General features: G+C 36.2%; 1 protein-coding gene across 2 annotated transcripts in view; it reads left to right on the top strand.

The window, feature by feature from the left end:
* The first annotated feature begins 6,164 nt into the window (after positions 1–6,164).
* The window catches only part of LOC129799659 (protein amalgam), a 304,732-nt gene continuing 297,772 nt past the window's right edge, over positions 6,165–13,124 (top strand). For both annotated transcript variants that reach the window (XM_055843763.1, XM_055843764.1), the window contains exon 1: positions 6,165–6,690. In XM_055843763.1, coding sequence (XP_055699738.1) covers positions 6,630–6,690 — 61 coding nt within the window. In that variant the 5' untranslated portion in view covers positions 6,165–6,629. The remainder of the gene's footprint in view (positions 6,691–13,124) is intronic.

Raw genomic sequence — 13,124 nt, forward strand, 5'->3', positions numbered from 1 at the left:
TATATGAGAATAGGAATGAGCGCAGCTTTGAAAACCGATATCTTAGCAGAACGGCTAAATAATCTCACCCTTCCTCACCACGTTTCTATCAAGCTCTCCCATTTCTGCAAACCTAACAATGCGAGACGAGAGTTCTGCAAATTTTGACAGAATTCTCATCAGTTTCCCACTGACTAAGCACTGGTACAAATATAAGGATCAAATTGATCTAAATTTGATCCTTTAGCAAAGAATGGATCAAATTTCGAACTTTGAGCATATTTTTTACAATAGAACATATGAAGGACAAAGGAAACACGGATTTTGACCTGGACTTATCCTCCTTTATTACTAAACAAACGATGTTTCGGAACTTTATGGCTCCTTCTTCAGGTACGCAAGTAACTAGTGGGAAAAGGGGGGTCAATACAAACGATAAACGTTCTGACCATTGTGATGTCCATCTCGTACAATTGTGAATACAGTGTAGTGAAAATTTGTATTGACCCCCCTTTTCCGACCAGTTACTTGCATACCTGAAGAAGGAGCCATAAGGTTCTGAAACGTCGTCGTTTGTTTAGTAATAAAGGAGGATAAGTCCAGGTCAAAACCCGTCTTTCCTTTGTCCAAAGTTCAACTCTTGACCGATTCTTAAGCAGCAGAACATGTTAATTTGATCCATCTTTTGCAAAAGGATCAATTTGATCCTTTTATCTTTACCAGTGAGCCGTTTTTCGGCTTAACTCGAGAGACGTATTAGTCAGAAACTGATCGAAATGTAATGTATGATCACTATTTTGTTTATAATTACGTTAAGCCGTCTCTCGGCTTAAGTCGCAAGTGTGTCTGGAAAGAGCATTACGCTGGATCTTGGGCTGTTGGGTGGAGAGGGCTGCACCCGGATGTTCAGTGTAATCCTTTGCCTGATACTTCCCCGACCTGATCTCCATACATACTTCACTTTTACACTCAAACATTTATCATTTTCAGTGAAAGGCAACACGTACCACATCGGCCAAACTGTCGCTTCCTCCCTCAATGTGTTTGCCCTGCTATTTTGACGTAAGGCCCTTGACAAACCTGAGAATTAGCCGAGAGACGGCTTAGCATAATTTTATTAGAAATAATAGTCAAACTACATTTCAATCATATTCCACTAAGCCGTCTCTCGGCTTAAGTCGTAAGTGGGTCCTGGGCATAACGCAATATAGGATGCTTATTAATTCATTAATCGAATTAAAATGATTGCATGCTAATCATGTATACCTACAATTTTTTGGAGTATCCGATCTGTGGTTCAATGGTTTCTGTCTTTTTCCTGATGAGAGCTGTGGTGATAAGTCGGCGACAGACACAACTAAGTTTAATTGATGATCCTTTATTAGTCGATTACAATACCTTACAATTAATCATTTGACTGCTTGATCAGTGTGATGAACTTAATTTTTTCGTTCAAATTGATAAAGAGTTTGTTAAAAAGTAAATGTATCAAAATTGTATGATTAGCTACATTTCTTGTCCTTTCAAAATTGCAATGTATAGACTGGGGAAAATGTTTTCAGGTAGCACATGTGCTTATAAAGTCATTTTAGTATGAAATGAGGAATTCCCCAGTTAAAATCACATTAAAGGAATCCAACCATGAACTCGATTACATGTGCCGAAACCATTTAAAAATTAATTCCCTTGGATACCTTTCTTGAGTGCTCCACTGAGGAATGCGTGCTCATATTTTGATTCGCACGGGGAAGGATGTCTTCTCTGAAATTCGTGGAAACGCCGTTTGGGGAGTAAATAAAAAGAAGGTGATGGAAATAAAATTTAAAAGAGATTTTTTTCTGGCTGTGGCGCGTCTCCATAAAAAGATGGGATACACATGAAATGAGACAATTGGATTTCATGTGTATGGTGTGCGCGTGTAAATTCTGCAGGAAGCTCAAGAGCTCCTTAATTTTTTTTCTTCTTTTCGCTTTTCACCCTCTGGGTTCTAGGGGGGCGGCAGTGGGAGTCCTATATCTTGCTTGCATTTAGGGCATGAACATATGGATGGGATTGGTGAGCTGTATACGAGTAAGTTGAATGTTTATATTATCCTTCAATAAATACAAGTAACGGTGGTAAGAGATATGGAGCGTCTTATGAATGATTATTGCCATCGTCACGACGAGCACTCAATCAAAAAATAATAATATTGCTCCAAGGTGGTCCCCCCTCAGGGGGAAGGATGAGTGCCTACCCTGACATTTGTTCGGAGGTTCTGGGTTGTCGCTCAAATTCTGATAAACACAATAAACCCTCCGTTCAATTGCAAGGGGCCACCCTTCATTTCTCTCACCACCGCACAATGTGGAAATTTAATCGAATTATAAGCCTTCACGGAAGTACTTTGTCACGGAAAAACAACAGAAAATGGGAGCAATATGTCTCGGGAGTTTATTTTCACAGTACGCACACATGACACAGAGCCAGCGAAAGTAAGTGTGAGGTCAAAGGGTGAGGTTGAAAGAGTATGAAGGAGGTGCAGGAAAGATGAATGGATGAGGGTTTTAGCAGTAAACTACAAATTTATCTGCTTAATCTCCCCAGGGATTTGAGCAGAAAATCAAATGGGGTGGCTGCATTCTTAAAGTTTCTCAAATTTATAGGAAAATTTAATATTATCTCTTAATAGGAATTTTTGAAAATATTTTAATTTTGCCCTCAAGCTGGACCTTAAACTAATCAGACACCTCACGATTTATTTCCTAACTTAGGGTGTAATATGACTTTACTTATCTTTTACAATCTCAATCCATACTGCGCTATTATATACCTACCTTACCTAGTATATCTAGTGCTTAGCAAAATATCAACCAGTTGTTAATGATAGAGTAAACTCCAGAGATTGAATATGAGAAACACACGAGAAAAAAAAATAGTTTAAAATACATAAATTGTATTTTACGGATGTAGGAAATATCAACACACTTTTCTAAATTACTTTTCAAACAATAATTTACAGTATGAAACATAAAACATCTACCCCAAAGCAATAGTGTATTTTTAGTCACTGCATGAGAATATTTCAATGTTGACCCATTTTGAATCTACAGAGTTTTATTGTGTATTCGTGTAATTTAATTTGTGTTTTATGAAATGGTTTTCCATAAAAAGATAAAAGATTCGCCCTAATGAATGACATACATACAGGCTTTATTATTCTGAAAGACAAAATGAAAACAAATCTATTGAAAAGAAATAATTGATTGTATAGGTAAACTATACCTATTTTATTAAAACTACTATAAACTACTCTTCAAGGTTTAAGCAACACTCCTGAAAAGGAAATAATAGAAACATCAAATTATATTAAAAATAATATGGCGCTTCAAATTCAGAACATTTATGATTACATGCAACCTGTCCGAAATTTGGCACATTTCATCTATCACATAAATTCTATATGTAATCTCTAATAGGGTTTTACCTAAATGAGTAATTTTTAAAGGAAAAATGAGGTACTGAACATATCGTCAAAAAATCAGGATAAGTTCGTTCGGACGTCGACTGGGTTAATAAGGATCGTATCGAGACAATTTTTTTGGGTTAATAAGGTTAATAAGGATCGTATCGAGACAATTTTATCCATTTCGAAAAGTCTCCATGCTAGATACAATATACTAAAACTTCACTGATTTCATAAACACCGTTCGTTTCATAAACACCGAAAATACAATCAGGTCAAGACATTTTTGGTTATATCTCAGGTCAGGGAACATCGAGGGAGGAGTGCGATCCATCGTTGGAAAGATCTCGACCTCAGCAACAACATATTAAAATTTAAAGAAAAGGCATTTTCTAGTTTCCGAAATATTCGAAAACTAGATTAAATAGACTAGATTAAAGAACTTCGATTAAATTTAATGAAATTGGGATGACACATGGGTTATAGTATTCCTAGTAATAACATGCTAATATTTTGAGATCGATCGATGCTATAAAATTCCGTATAATTTTTAGCATGTTTTAAAATGGCAGTTGGGTTGTGAGGGAGGTGGGGGATGCATCTGAGGTCATTCACATCTAGCCGCTCATCGAAAAATAACCTTTGCCTAAAGCCTTTTGTCGATATCTCTCTCCGTTCTCTCTTCAGGAATGGTTATACAACGCACGAAGAAGACGTGCAGGCCAAGAAAATCGATTTTTCATGCTTATACATTAGTAATTCGAGAAAAGATAGAACAGTGCGAGACATGGACCACTTCGCCTCCTGCCTATACTGTACGCACGATCTCCTTAAATTTGATAAATTTGATCTATTTATGCCCCTCAACATTCTAATGAAAACCGCCTAGTTAAAGCTTTCTATTTTAAAACACAAATTCAAATTCAGAAGAAAAAGTACAATTCTTTTTATTTTGTAATCATGTAACTTTTCTACGATAGCAATAAAAAATTGCATAAACCTCAATTCTACTCAATAAATCTAGAACTACTCTTGTAGAATACTTCTACAACTCAACTTATAGACTAAGATTCAGGGTTGCAGTTTATCTAGGGGCAACTGGGGCAGTTGTAAATATGGGAAAATTGTAAACACTGATTTTTATTTATACTAGGACTTCATTCGATCCATTTCTTCAGCAGAAAAGGATCCCTGTAATAATCTTTAAATTCATATAGATTTCGCCTCTCTCAAGTTTAATATTTAATTCTAAAATCGCAGTTTTATAACTAGTCCATGTTTACTTGTTCAGTACATTCCCAGTTTTCCCTATTTGTTTTTGAGATTGTGTGTTTCTTTAACGTGATTTCACACGGTTTTAGGAAACTCATGAAATACCTCCGACAGAAACCATTTATTTGGTAAAGATAAAAAAATCTTTTTCTCGATAACAAACAATTTTTCCCTCAATTTTGAGGTAAATATTTAAATGTTGAATTTCTCTTTTAACTTATTTTCATATTTTTCAACAAAAGATATTTCATTTTAAAGTGTTATATTCTTTTAAGTATCCTGATGTAAAAAATACTCTATAAAATTAAGCTCAAATAGTGCTATTACGTATAGACTTCAATTTTAGAGCTAATTTGAAACCTTGAAATGGATAAATATTTATTATTGAAATATCAATTTATCTTATAATATAAATTGAGCGTAATTAGCATTTTATGTGGAATAAGAAATTCTTAATACAATTGGATGAAGAACTGGCGTGATGTGTATTGATAGGGGACTCTCCGGTGGTGGCCAGTGGATTTGAAGTCACTTCACAAAGAAAAACACTTCTTTAATCTTTCCCAGAGCTTTCGGTCCTGGATGTGGACCTTCTTCAGTGGTCGACTAAACTATGTTTTTTGTACTTTATGAGGATCGTTATTTTGTGTTGGGATTGAACAATATCATCACTTTCAGTTTATCAATTGGGAAGGCTCTTTTCAGGAAATTGTTTTCACTGATTTTCAACTTTTGAACAATTTTTCTTAGGTACGGATGTGATTTGGCGCTTTCTGTAAAAAATGTTCTTTATAAAGTACAATAAACATAGTTTAGTCGACCACTGAAGAAGGTCCACATCCAGGACCGAAAGCTCTGGGAAAGATTAAAGAAGTGTTTTTCTTTGTGAAGTGACTTCAAATTCACTGGCCACCACCGGAGAGTCCCCTATCAATATACGAAATTCTTAATTTTGATACTTAATAAATTATTTAAATATTTGAGCTTTCATTGTAAAAGAATTGCGACAATTGATCTAATTCATCATTTTTTTATTTCCAATTTACTAACTTATTCTATTGTAGTGTTTACGTTTATTTCGTTTACTTACAATTATCTAAATATCAAATTTTATTCTTTCTTACCAAATTTTTCAGAATACTAGTGAAGTTGTGGTTATCTGAAAATAACGTAAAAAGTTTTCATGCACTGCAACAAGCATTTGCTAAATTATGTCTTATCACTAAATGATTTAATTTGTTTATAATCTATAAAAAAATAAATTTTAAATTCCATATTTTGAGAGAAATTGATCTCACTAGAGCGTTTGGAAAATTTTTTTTAGAGATTTCGAGTATACTATTATCTTCTGATTATTGTGAGTAGCTCAATATTGTATTCACATATCTATTTCCCTTTATTCTAAATATCGAATGGCTAGAGGAAACAGGTTCTAACGGGGACGTGAAGTCTGGGTAGTGTAGTATGTGTAGTATAGTGTGAATCATGGTGAAGATCGCACTTCCCAATGAAGTTTTTGTTCTGACCCTCAGTTTTCTCCGAATATTTTATTAGAATGACCTCCATCTATCCCGCGTGAGTATAATGTGTAGCACGTGAGCGTTGAGTGACGTGAAAAAGGTGAAGAAGTGGACAAAAGGGACAAAATCTGAGTGAAAATGCCGCAATGTGTGGAGAATTTTGAACATTCCCAAACTCTCGGAAAAATCTACACAAAGACCGGAAATTTTGACCAAAATTCCCCTAAAAAGTGTTGTAAAATCGTGAAATCGGGGCATCCGCCACTGTCCACGAGCATCAAGAATCCCAAGTTGTGAAAAGTGTCTGAAAAGCTAAGGAAACCCAGGATTGATTAAGTGTGAGTGTGAACAAAATATAGCTTCTTTCTGGGAAAGTGATCGGGAAAAGCCCTAGACTAGACTCAGTAAGAGTCATGGATGATGAGCAGGAGGAAGATCTGAGAAGCACAAAGTGTTCCAATCAGGTTGCTGCTGGTAAGTTCGCAGTACCTATTTTATCCAATTTTACCACTTACGCACATCAATTTTTTATAACCTATGGAGACATCAATAATTTCTGGTCCATTTTGTGGGATATTTTACTGAACAAAAATGTGTATCTCAAACTATTTTTAAGCCATGCTACCGCAATATAGTTACGTTTGATTAAAAGTGATTTTTTCTCAATTTAAATGTTCAAATATAAATCAATGTTTTTTTCATGAATATTTCAAAATTTATTGAAAATAATTCCGATTATACAATGTTTTATGGGTCGAAATCATTGTTTCCATCCTGAGGAGTCTTGTCATAACTATCTTTTGCTTAGAAGATTGTAGAAAGCGTTCAAGTGGAAATTTAGTAAAAGCTGCAATTTTTGAGATTTACACAAGATTTATTGTATGTAAATACGATATTACTTTAATGGGATAAATTAATAATGTTTTTCCAGATTTAATTGCTCTATTTATTTTATAAAAAAATACTTTTGATCGTAAAATTCCAGAAAATAAATATATTATCCATTTTCACTTGTAAATAAAAAAACTTTAATCATTTGTAGTTATGGGGTTTCTTCAACTTCGAGAGTTTCAATTTGTTAATTGTTAATATAAAATTTATTTATATTAATGAGTGTTTAATTTAAATCAATTTTAGAGTGTGAATAAGTAAATGTTGGTATATGTAAATAAATAAATATTTTAAAATTTTAATCACGGTTAAATTTTTAACTTTTTAATCAACTGACGGTTTCCACGTGTCTACAGTCAAACTTTCTCCAAATGAAAAGACATTTGAATACCGGATTAGAAAGCCAGAAAAGAAGAGATTTCTATTTCTCATTTCGATCGAGTGGTGACTGAATTATTTCCTGTTCGAAATTTAAGGATTTTCTTTTCGAGTAGAAGTGTTTCGATACTAAGAGTATATAATCTCTTAAATTCGAACGCTTGGGGTGTTGTAATTGATATTTCTCACCTCGCAAATTTTAACGATATTTTCAAAAAGAGGTTGTAAAGCATCCCAGTCAGTACTCGAATTCGTGACTGAGATACTCTTCCTCATAAGTACTTTCTCATCATTTACGGTTTACCACTTCTCACCCGATTTGAACCGGTTTATAAATCAGTCAAAACATTGCCCAAAATACACCCTAGGGAGTAATATAGTTGTATTTCGATTGAAACTTAGTTATCGGTTATGGACTGATTCAGAATTGATTGGAATCGGTTCAGTTTTATCGGAAATTTCAAGGCCTTGGAAACCATTATTAAGAATGTTTTAACGATATTTTCGTGTAATGATGAAGTGTCTTCTTGGACAATCTCTAAAACATATCCAAAAATGAAATAAATCGCACGACGCATTTTCTAGCAATTAAAAAAATGGTCTTGGAGCACTGAGAAAAAATGAGGGTGCGCATTTTTTCCTCAGAAATTTAGCACTTTTTAGGTGTAAAAATATATTAACATTTTTAATGTTAATTTTACATCTTATTAAAGGTAAAATTAACATGAAAAAGGGTACCTTTAACCCCTAATACACCTAAAAATTGTAATATTTACACCGATTTTGGATCAATACTGCAGGGTAAAATTAACATTTCAGAAATGTTATTTTAACTTTTTCGGATTTCTCTCAGTGAGGGTAAAGGGAGAGATGGGGAAAACGTGAGACATGTTAACGATCCATGATTCAACTTATGAGACTTATCTTATGAGACTTGGATACTTGAAATTATGTTCTCTGCGAGAAAACTATTTACCTTTTTAGCCAATACACTATTGAAGAATCGAACTCTGGCTATGAGCACACAGATTGTGATTTTCAGAAGTAGGTCAAATGCTTATTTGATAAGAAATTCATGTACAATTTTTATTGAATCTAGGGATCGATCACGTTGCTTGAGTTGGACAACTAAACTTACAATGAACATAAACAAAAAAACCAAAGTTGTTTATTATTAAATAGAGCACTATACAGACATATCTTACATATTTAATGGATTTAATTTGTTGACATTTCTGCTGGAATCTTTGACCTCTTGCTTGATTAATGTGAATGTTATGTCCACGTGCACAAGGTAGTTGTAAATAATGTTCCATGAAGTAAATCAAAACACCCCTTCCCTCATAGTTTTCTCACCTTTATTTGTGTCATTTTCACTCAATTGCAGAAGCAATGTTATTTACCAGGTACGTTGAAGTAAGGTACTGTAATTTTGAAGTAATGAATTTCATCTAGAATGGTTTATGATAAAAATGGATATTTTTCCAAGATGTTATCCTCATATTTTTCACCACGCTTCAGAGCTCGCTTTTCCTCGTCCTTTCCGCCCCTGTCACCCATCCCTTTCCTTCACGCTCTGTGCCATTTCCACTCATGCTGTCACAAACTATATAGCTGTCAGGTAGTCTAACATCTTAACAGCATTTTCTTCCTCAAACTTTGCCTCCCTCAAGATGCTGCTCAAATGGAAAATATGCGGATGGAGATTTTTTTTTCACCGTGGGATTGTTCAGGTTACCTTTCGTGATGTACAACTCTCTTGGCTCTGGGAGTATGCAAGTGAGAGGCGTGCACTTTATAGCTATAAGGGCGAGAACTGTGGCAGGATATTGAAGTACCTAGGTATGGACATAGTTGGGGGAGTGCAGCTGTAAATCCTTGGGGATTATATCGCATGCATGAGTCACATTCCATTGTATTTTCCTGAAAGTGGAGTACCATGGATGTCCGAACGGATATTGAAGGCTTTTCATTGTACTCGAATATTTGTACACGATGGAATGAATTGCCAGTCAGTGGATAGTGGGTTAGGAAAAAAGAGGGACATAAGCGATTGGGATCAAAGGGACACTCTTGTTGGAAACTTTTCCGATTGATTCACACAACTGCAAAACCACACGCTGCCGCAGCTTAATCTGTCCCATCCGGAATAACTTTAGCATATGACATGGACTTATATTTGCGCAATACATTACACGAGGATACTGATGGAATCTGCAGAAGAATTCTTAATGATGGTTTTACGAATTTTATATTCTTAACTCTTTAGGGACTGATGGTCAGAGAACTTGCAAGCCAGATTTTTTTTGTAACAATGCTAACTCTCTGTTATTTTAGATTATATCTCACAATAAACTTTTTGTAGTTAGTAAAAACTATTAAAACTTCTTCAGAAATGCCAAATATGGACACAGAAATCTCTATGTGTGACATTAGAGTATCTCGTCTAACCACAATCAAATTTGATTAAGTAGATTTGCAGAATTTGTCAACCAAAACATTGAGAGGGTTATGGGGTTAGCTCTAGGAATCCGTTTTTATTCTTTTAAAAATTCTTTTCTATTAATTCTTTACTTTCACTGTAACAAACAATACCAATCTAAAACAAGTTATTAATTAGAGAATTTGTTGATTATTTTGTCTTTATTATCAGATAACAACGTAATGTATGAGAAATTACATCACTCATACGTTCTTCAAGGGTTAAACTATCTGGAATTCATTGAAACATTAAATTCCATATTTTTTTTATTGTATGGTACATTAAGATAATTCTGAACAAATTGTACTTCTGGATTTTAAATGTGCTCATTGTTTCAGATGAGCGAAGGAGTACCATTGAATGTAGGTTTTTTACTTCTTCGTGGTCATCTTTTTCTCCTTGTTCATGTAAACAGTGTTGAAATCTCAAAATTTAGAATTAATAAATTCTGTTTAAAATTATACTCATTATACTATGTTGCGAGCGCAACATATTTAAATTTAAAACTGTGGAGTGTGTTGCCCTGCTGAGGCGACGAGGGCGCTAGCGACGAGGAGAGGAGGTAGAAAAATCAGTAGCAGCTGATAAGAAAAAGAGCGCCAATCGGCCTCTTGCACCACTGACCGCCGAGGAGGCAACATCAATCACCTCGCCCATCTCCACCAGCCCAATCCCCAGCAGCAACACCATCATCACCACCAAGCATTGAAGCTACTGAAGCCACCGGGAGCCCCCAAGAACACCAAGCCCAGTGCTGAGCTTTCCGGAGTAACCTCTGCTACATCCACCTCTCCCAAATTCCCATCTCAACCTCCGTGGGAGTGTTCTCACCGGAGAACACAGGGGAGTGTGGGACATAGTCCTTGCCCCGAACGTGGGAACTGAAGGAAGGAAGGAACGGAGGGAATAGAAGAGAGGAAAAATAGGAATAACACGGAGTGAAGGGATGTAGGAGAAAAATTGGAGGAATAAAAGATTTTTCCCAACATTTTGGCGCCCGACGCAAAAGGAAATCGTGAGTAGATTTTCAAGTTTATCCCATGATTAATTTGCCGGTTCCCCAGAGTTCATTGACCTCTTATCAGTGCATTTTTGGTGATTTTTGCAACTCATTAGGAGTGAATGCGATTGACCTAACGGTGGGGTAATAAAAAATTTGGCGCGTGGAAGAGAATGTTAATTTGTTACTTGTCGTCGTGTAATTTATTCCGTATAATATTCTTTGTAATTTTCCGTTGGAGATTTTTTTTTTCTTTCGTGATTTATATCTCCATTGGGTGTAGTTTTCTGGATTTTTCATCCATTTTCTCTGGAATAGGAGTGTATTAGGATATTTTTCTTTCTTTTTTTCCCTTTTTGGGAGATTTTTTTTTTCTTTTTTCGGCTATTTTTACCCTCTTTTGGGGAGTTCTCGGTTAGAAATGGAGGATTTCAATCCAAAATTTCTCTCAGAAGAACAACTGGATTGGGAATTACAGGCCAGGGGAATTAAATGGCCAGCTTCATTAGAAGAAGCCCGCGATCTTTTAAAGGTTGCTATTGCTGGCGGAAACCCTTTATTTCCCGTTGAAGGCGATGCTAAAAAAATTAGGGATGACACCTTACAAGTTATTAAAAAATTTAGAGAGCAAGTAGGGAATATCGAGGTCCTTTTTTCGAAGCAAGTTGAGATTTTCACAATGTTTCAGCACATCGAAAATAAATTAAAATTCACATCAGACCCTCGAGATCCCAAAAATGCCCTTTATGGTCCTGCTCTTGCTGAACTTGCAAATTTTAGGCAACAGTTCAGGGAACAGTTGAAGAATTATGCTGCCTCGGGAAAAGTAGGGGGTGCTATTCCTCGTCCTGCTTCACCTGTCCAAAAGACTAAACGTCTTAAAAGCCCAAAAAAGTCCCTATTTTCGGACTGTTATGTCCAGGAGAAGAAGAAGGTACCATTTGAGAAGCCCACATCTAAACTTTCTGCCTCCAGTGAGTCCTTTGTCCCAGAATTTCTTAAGCACCCACATCTGAACCTTTCGCAAGACCGTAGGGATACTTTCGACATCCCAAATATTGGATCCACGGTGTCTCAGCCTCAAGATAGGCCCCAATCCCAATTTGTTACGGTTGAGCAATTTAATGTTCAGAATGCTCAAATAAAAGGTCTTGAGAATATCCTGAAAAATATTCAGGATTCGATGGAGCAATTGAGACTCTCATGTGCTGGTAGAAGATCTCGATCCTCCAGCAGATCCAGTTCTGTCCATTCTGGGGAATTTAGGGATTCTCAACCCCAAAATTTGTCACGCCACTACCCGTTTCCTACACCAGCTCCACGTAGATTAAAACCCCTGCAGTTAAAGGACTGGGGAATTAGGTTCTCTGGTGACCGCAAGGGGAAAAAGGCCAAAATCTTCTTGCGGGATGTTGAGAGAATGGCCATGATCCAGGGCGTTTCTCTGCAGGAGGTGGTTTGGTCTATAAGACTCTTACTTTCCGATGGGGCTGAAACGTGGTATGATTCCTTTTCGGAATATCTTTTAAGTTGTACGTGGGAGGAGTTCCGCGAGAAATTTCTAAGTGCTTTTTGCAATCTTGAGAGCGATTTCGCTATTAGGAAGAAAATTGAGGATCGAAAGCAGGGGGTGGGGGAGAATGCAGAAGTCTTTCTTGCATCCATGTTAGCTCTCTTCGAGGAGCTGGATGAAGAAATTTCGGAAGTCGAGAAAGTTCGTCTCATCCGTAGAAATCTCCATTACTCTCTGTCTAATGCTCTTCTTCTATATGAAATCCCAACATTAGCGGAGCTATTCCAAAAATTAAAACTTATTGAGAGGAACCGCTCCTATGCTTTTCTCGATCGTCCCAGAAATGTGCGATTTAATGAGATAGGGAGTTTTCAGGAATCATCCACAAATAATTCAGAGTCCCTGGCCAGGACTTCTGATCAAAGGGGGCGAAGTGGGGGGAACAATTCCTCATCCTGGGGCAATTCCAGGCAATCTGGAAGGGGTGGGGGGAGAAATTCCTCTTCACGTGATAATGGGCGGAATGGGGGGCGAAACACCAATTCTTCCTCAATTCAGAGACAGGGTGGGGGGAGTAACTCATCCAATGGTGCTGAGGGTACTTCTCAATCTTCTAATTCCAATCCTAATTCCAATCTCAATTC

The sequence above is a fragment of the Phlebotomus papatasi genome, chromosome 1, assembly GCF_024763615.1.
Source record: "Phlebotomus papatasi isolate M1 chromosome 1, Ppap_2.1, whole genome shotgun sequence".
Taxonomy (NCBI): Eukaryota; Metazoa; Arthropoda; class Insecta; order Diptera; family Psychodidae; genus Phlebotomus; species Phlebotomus papatasi.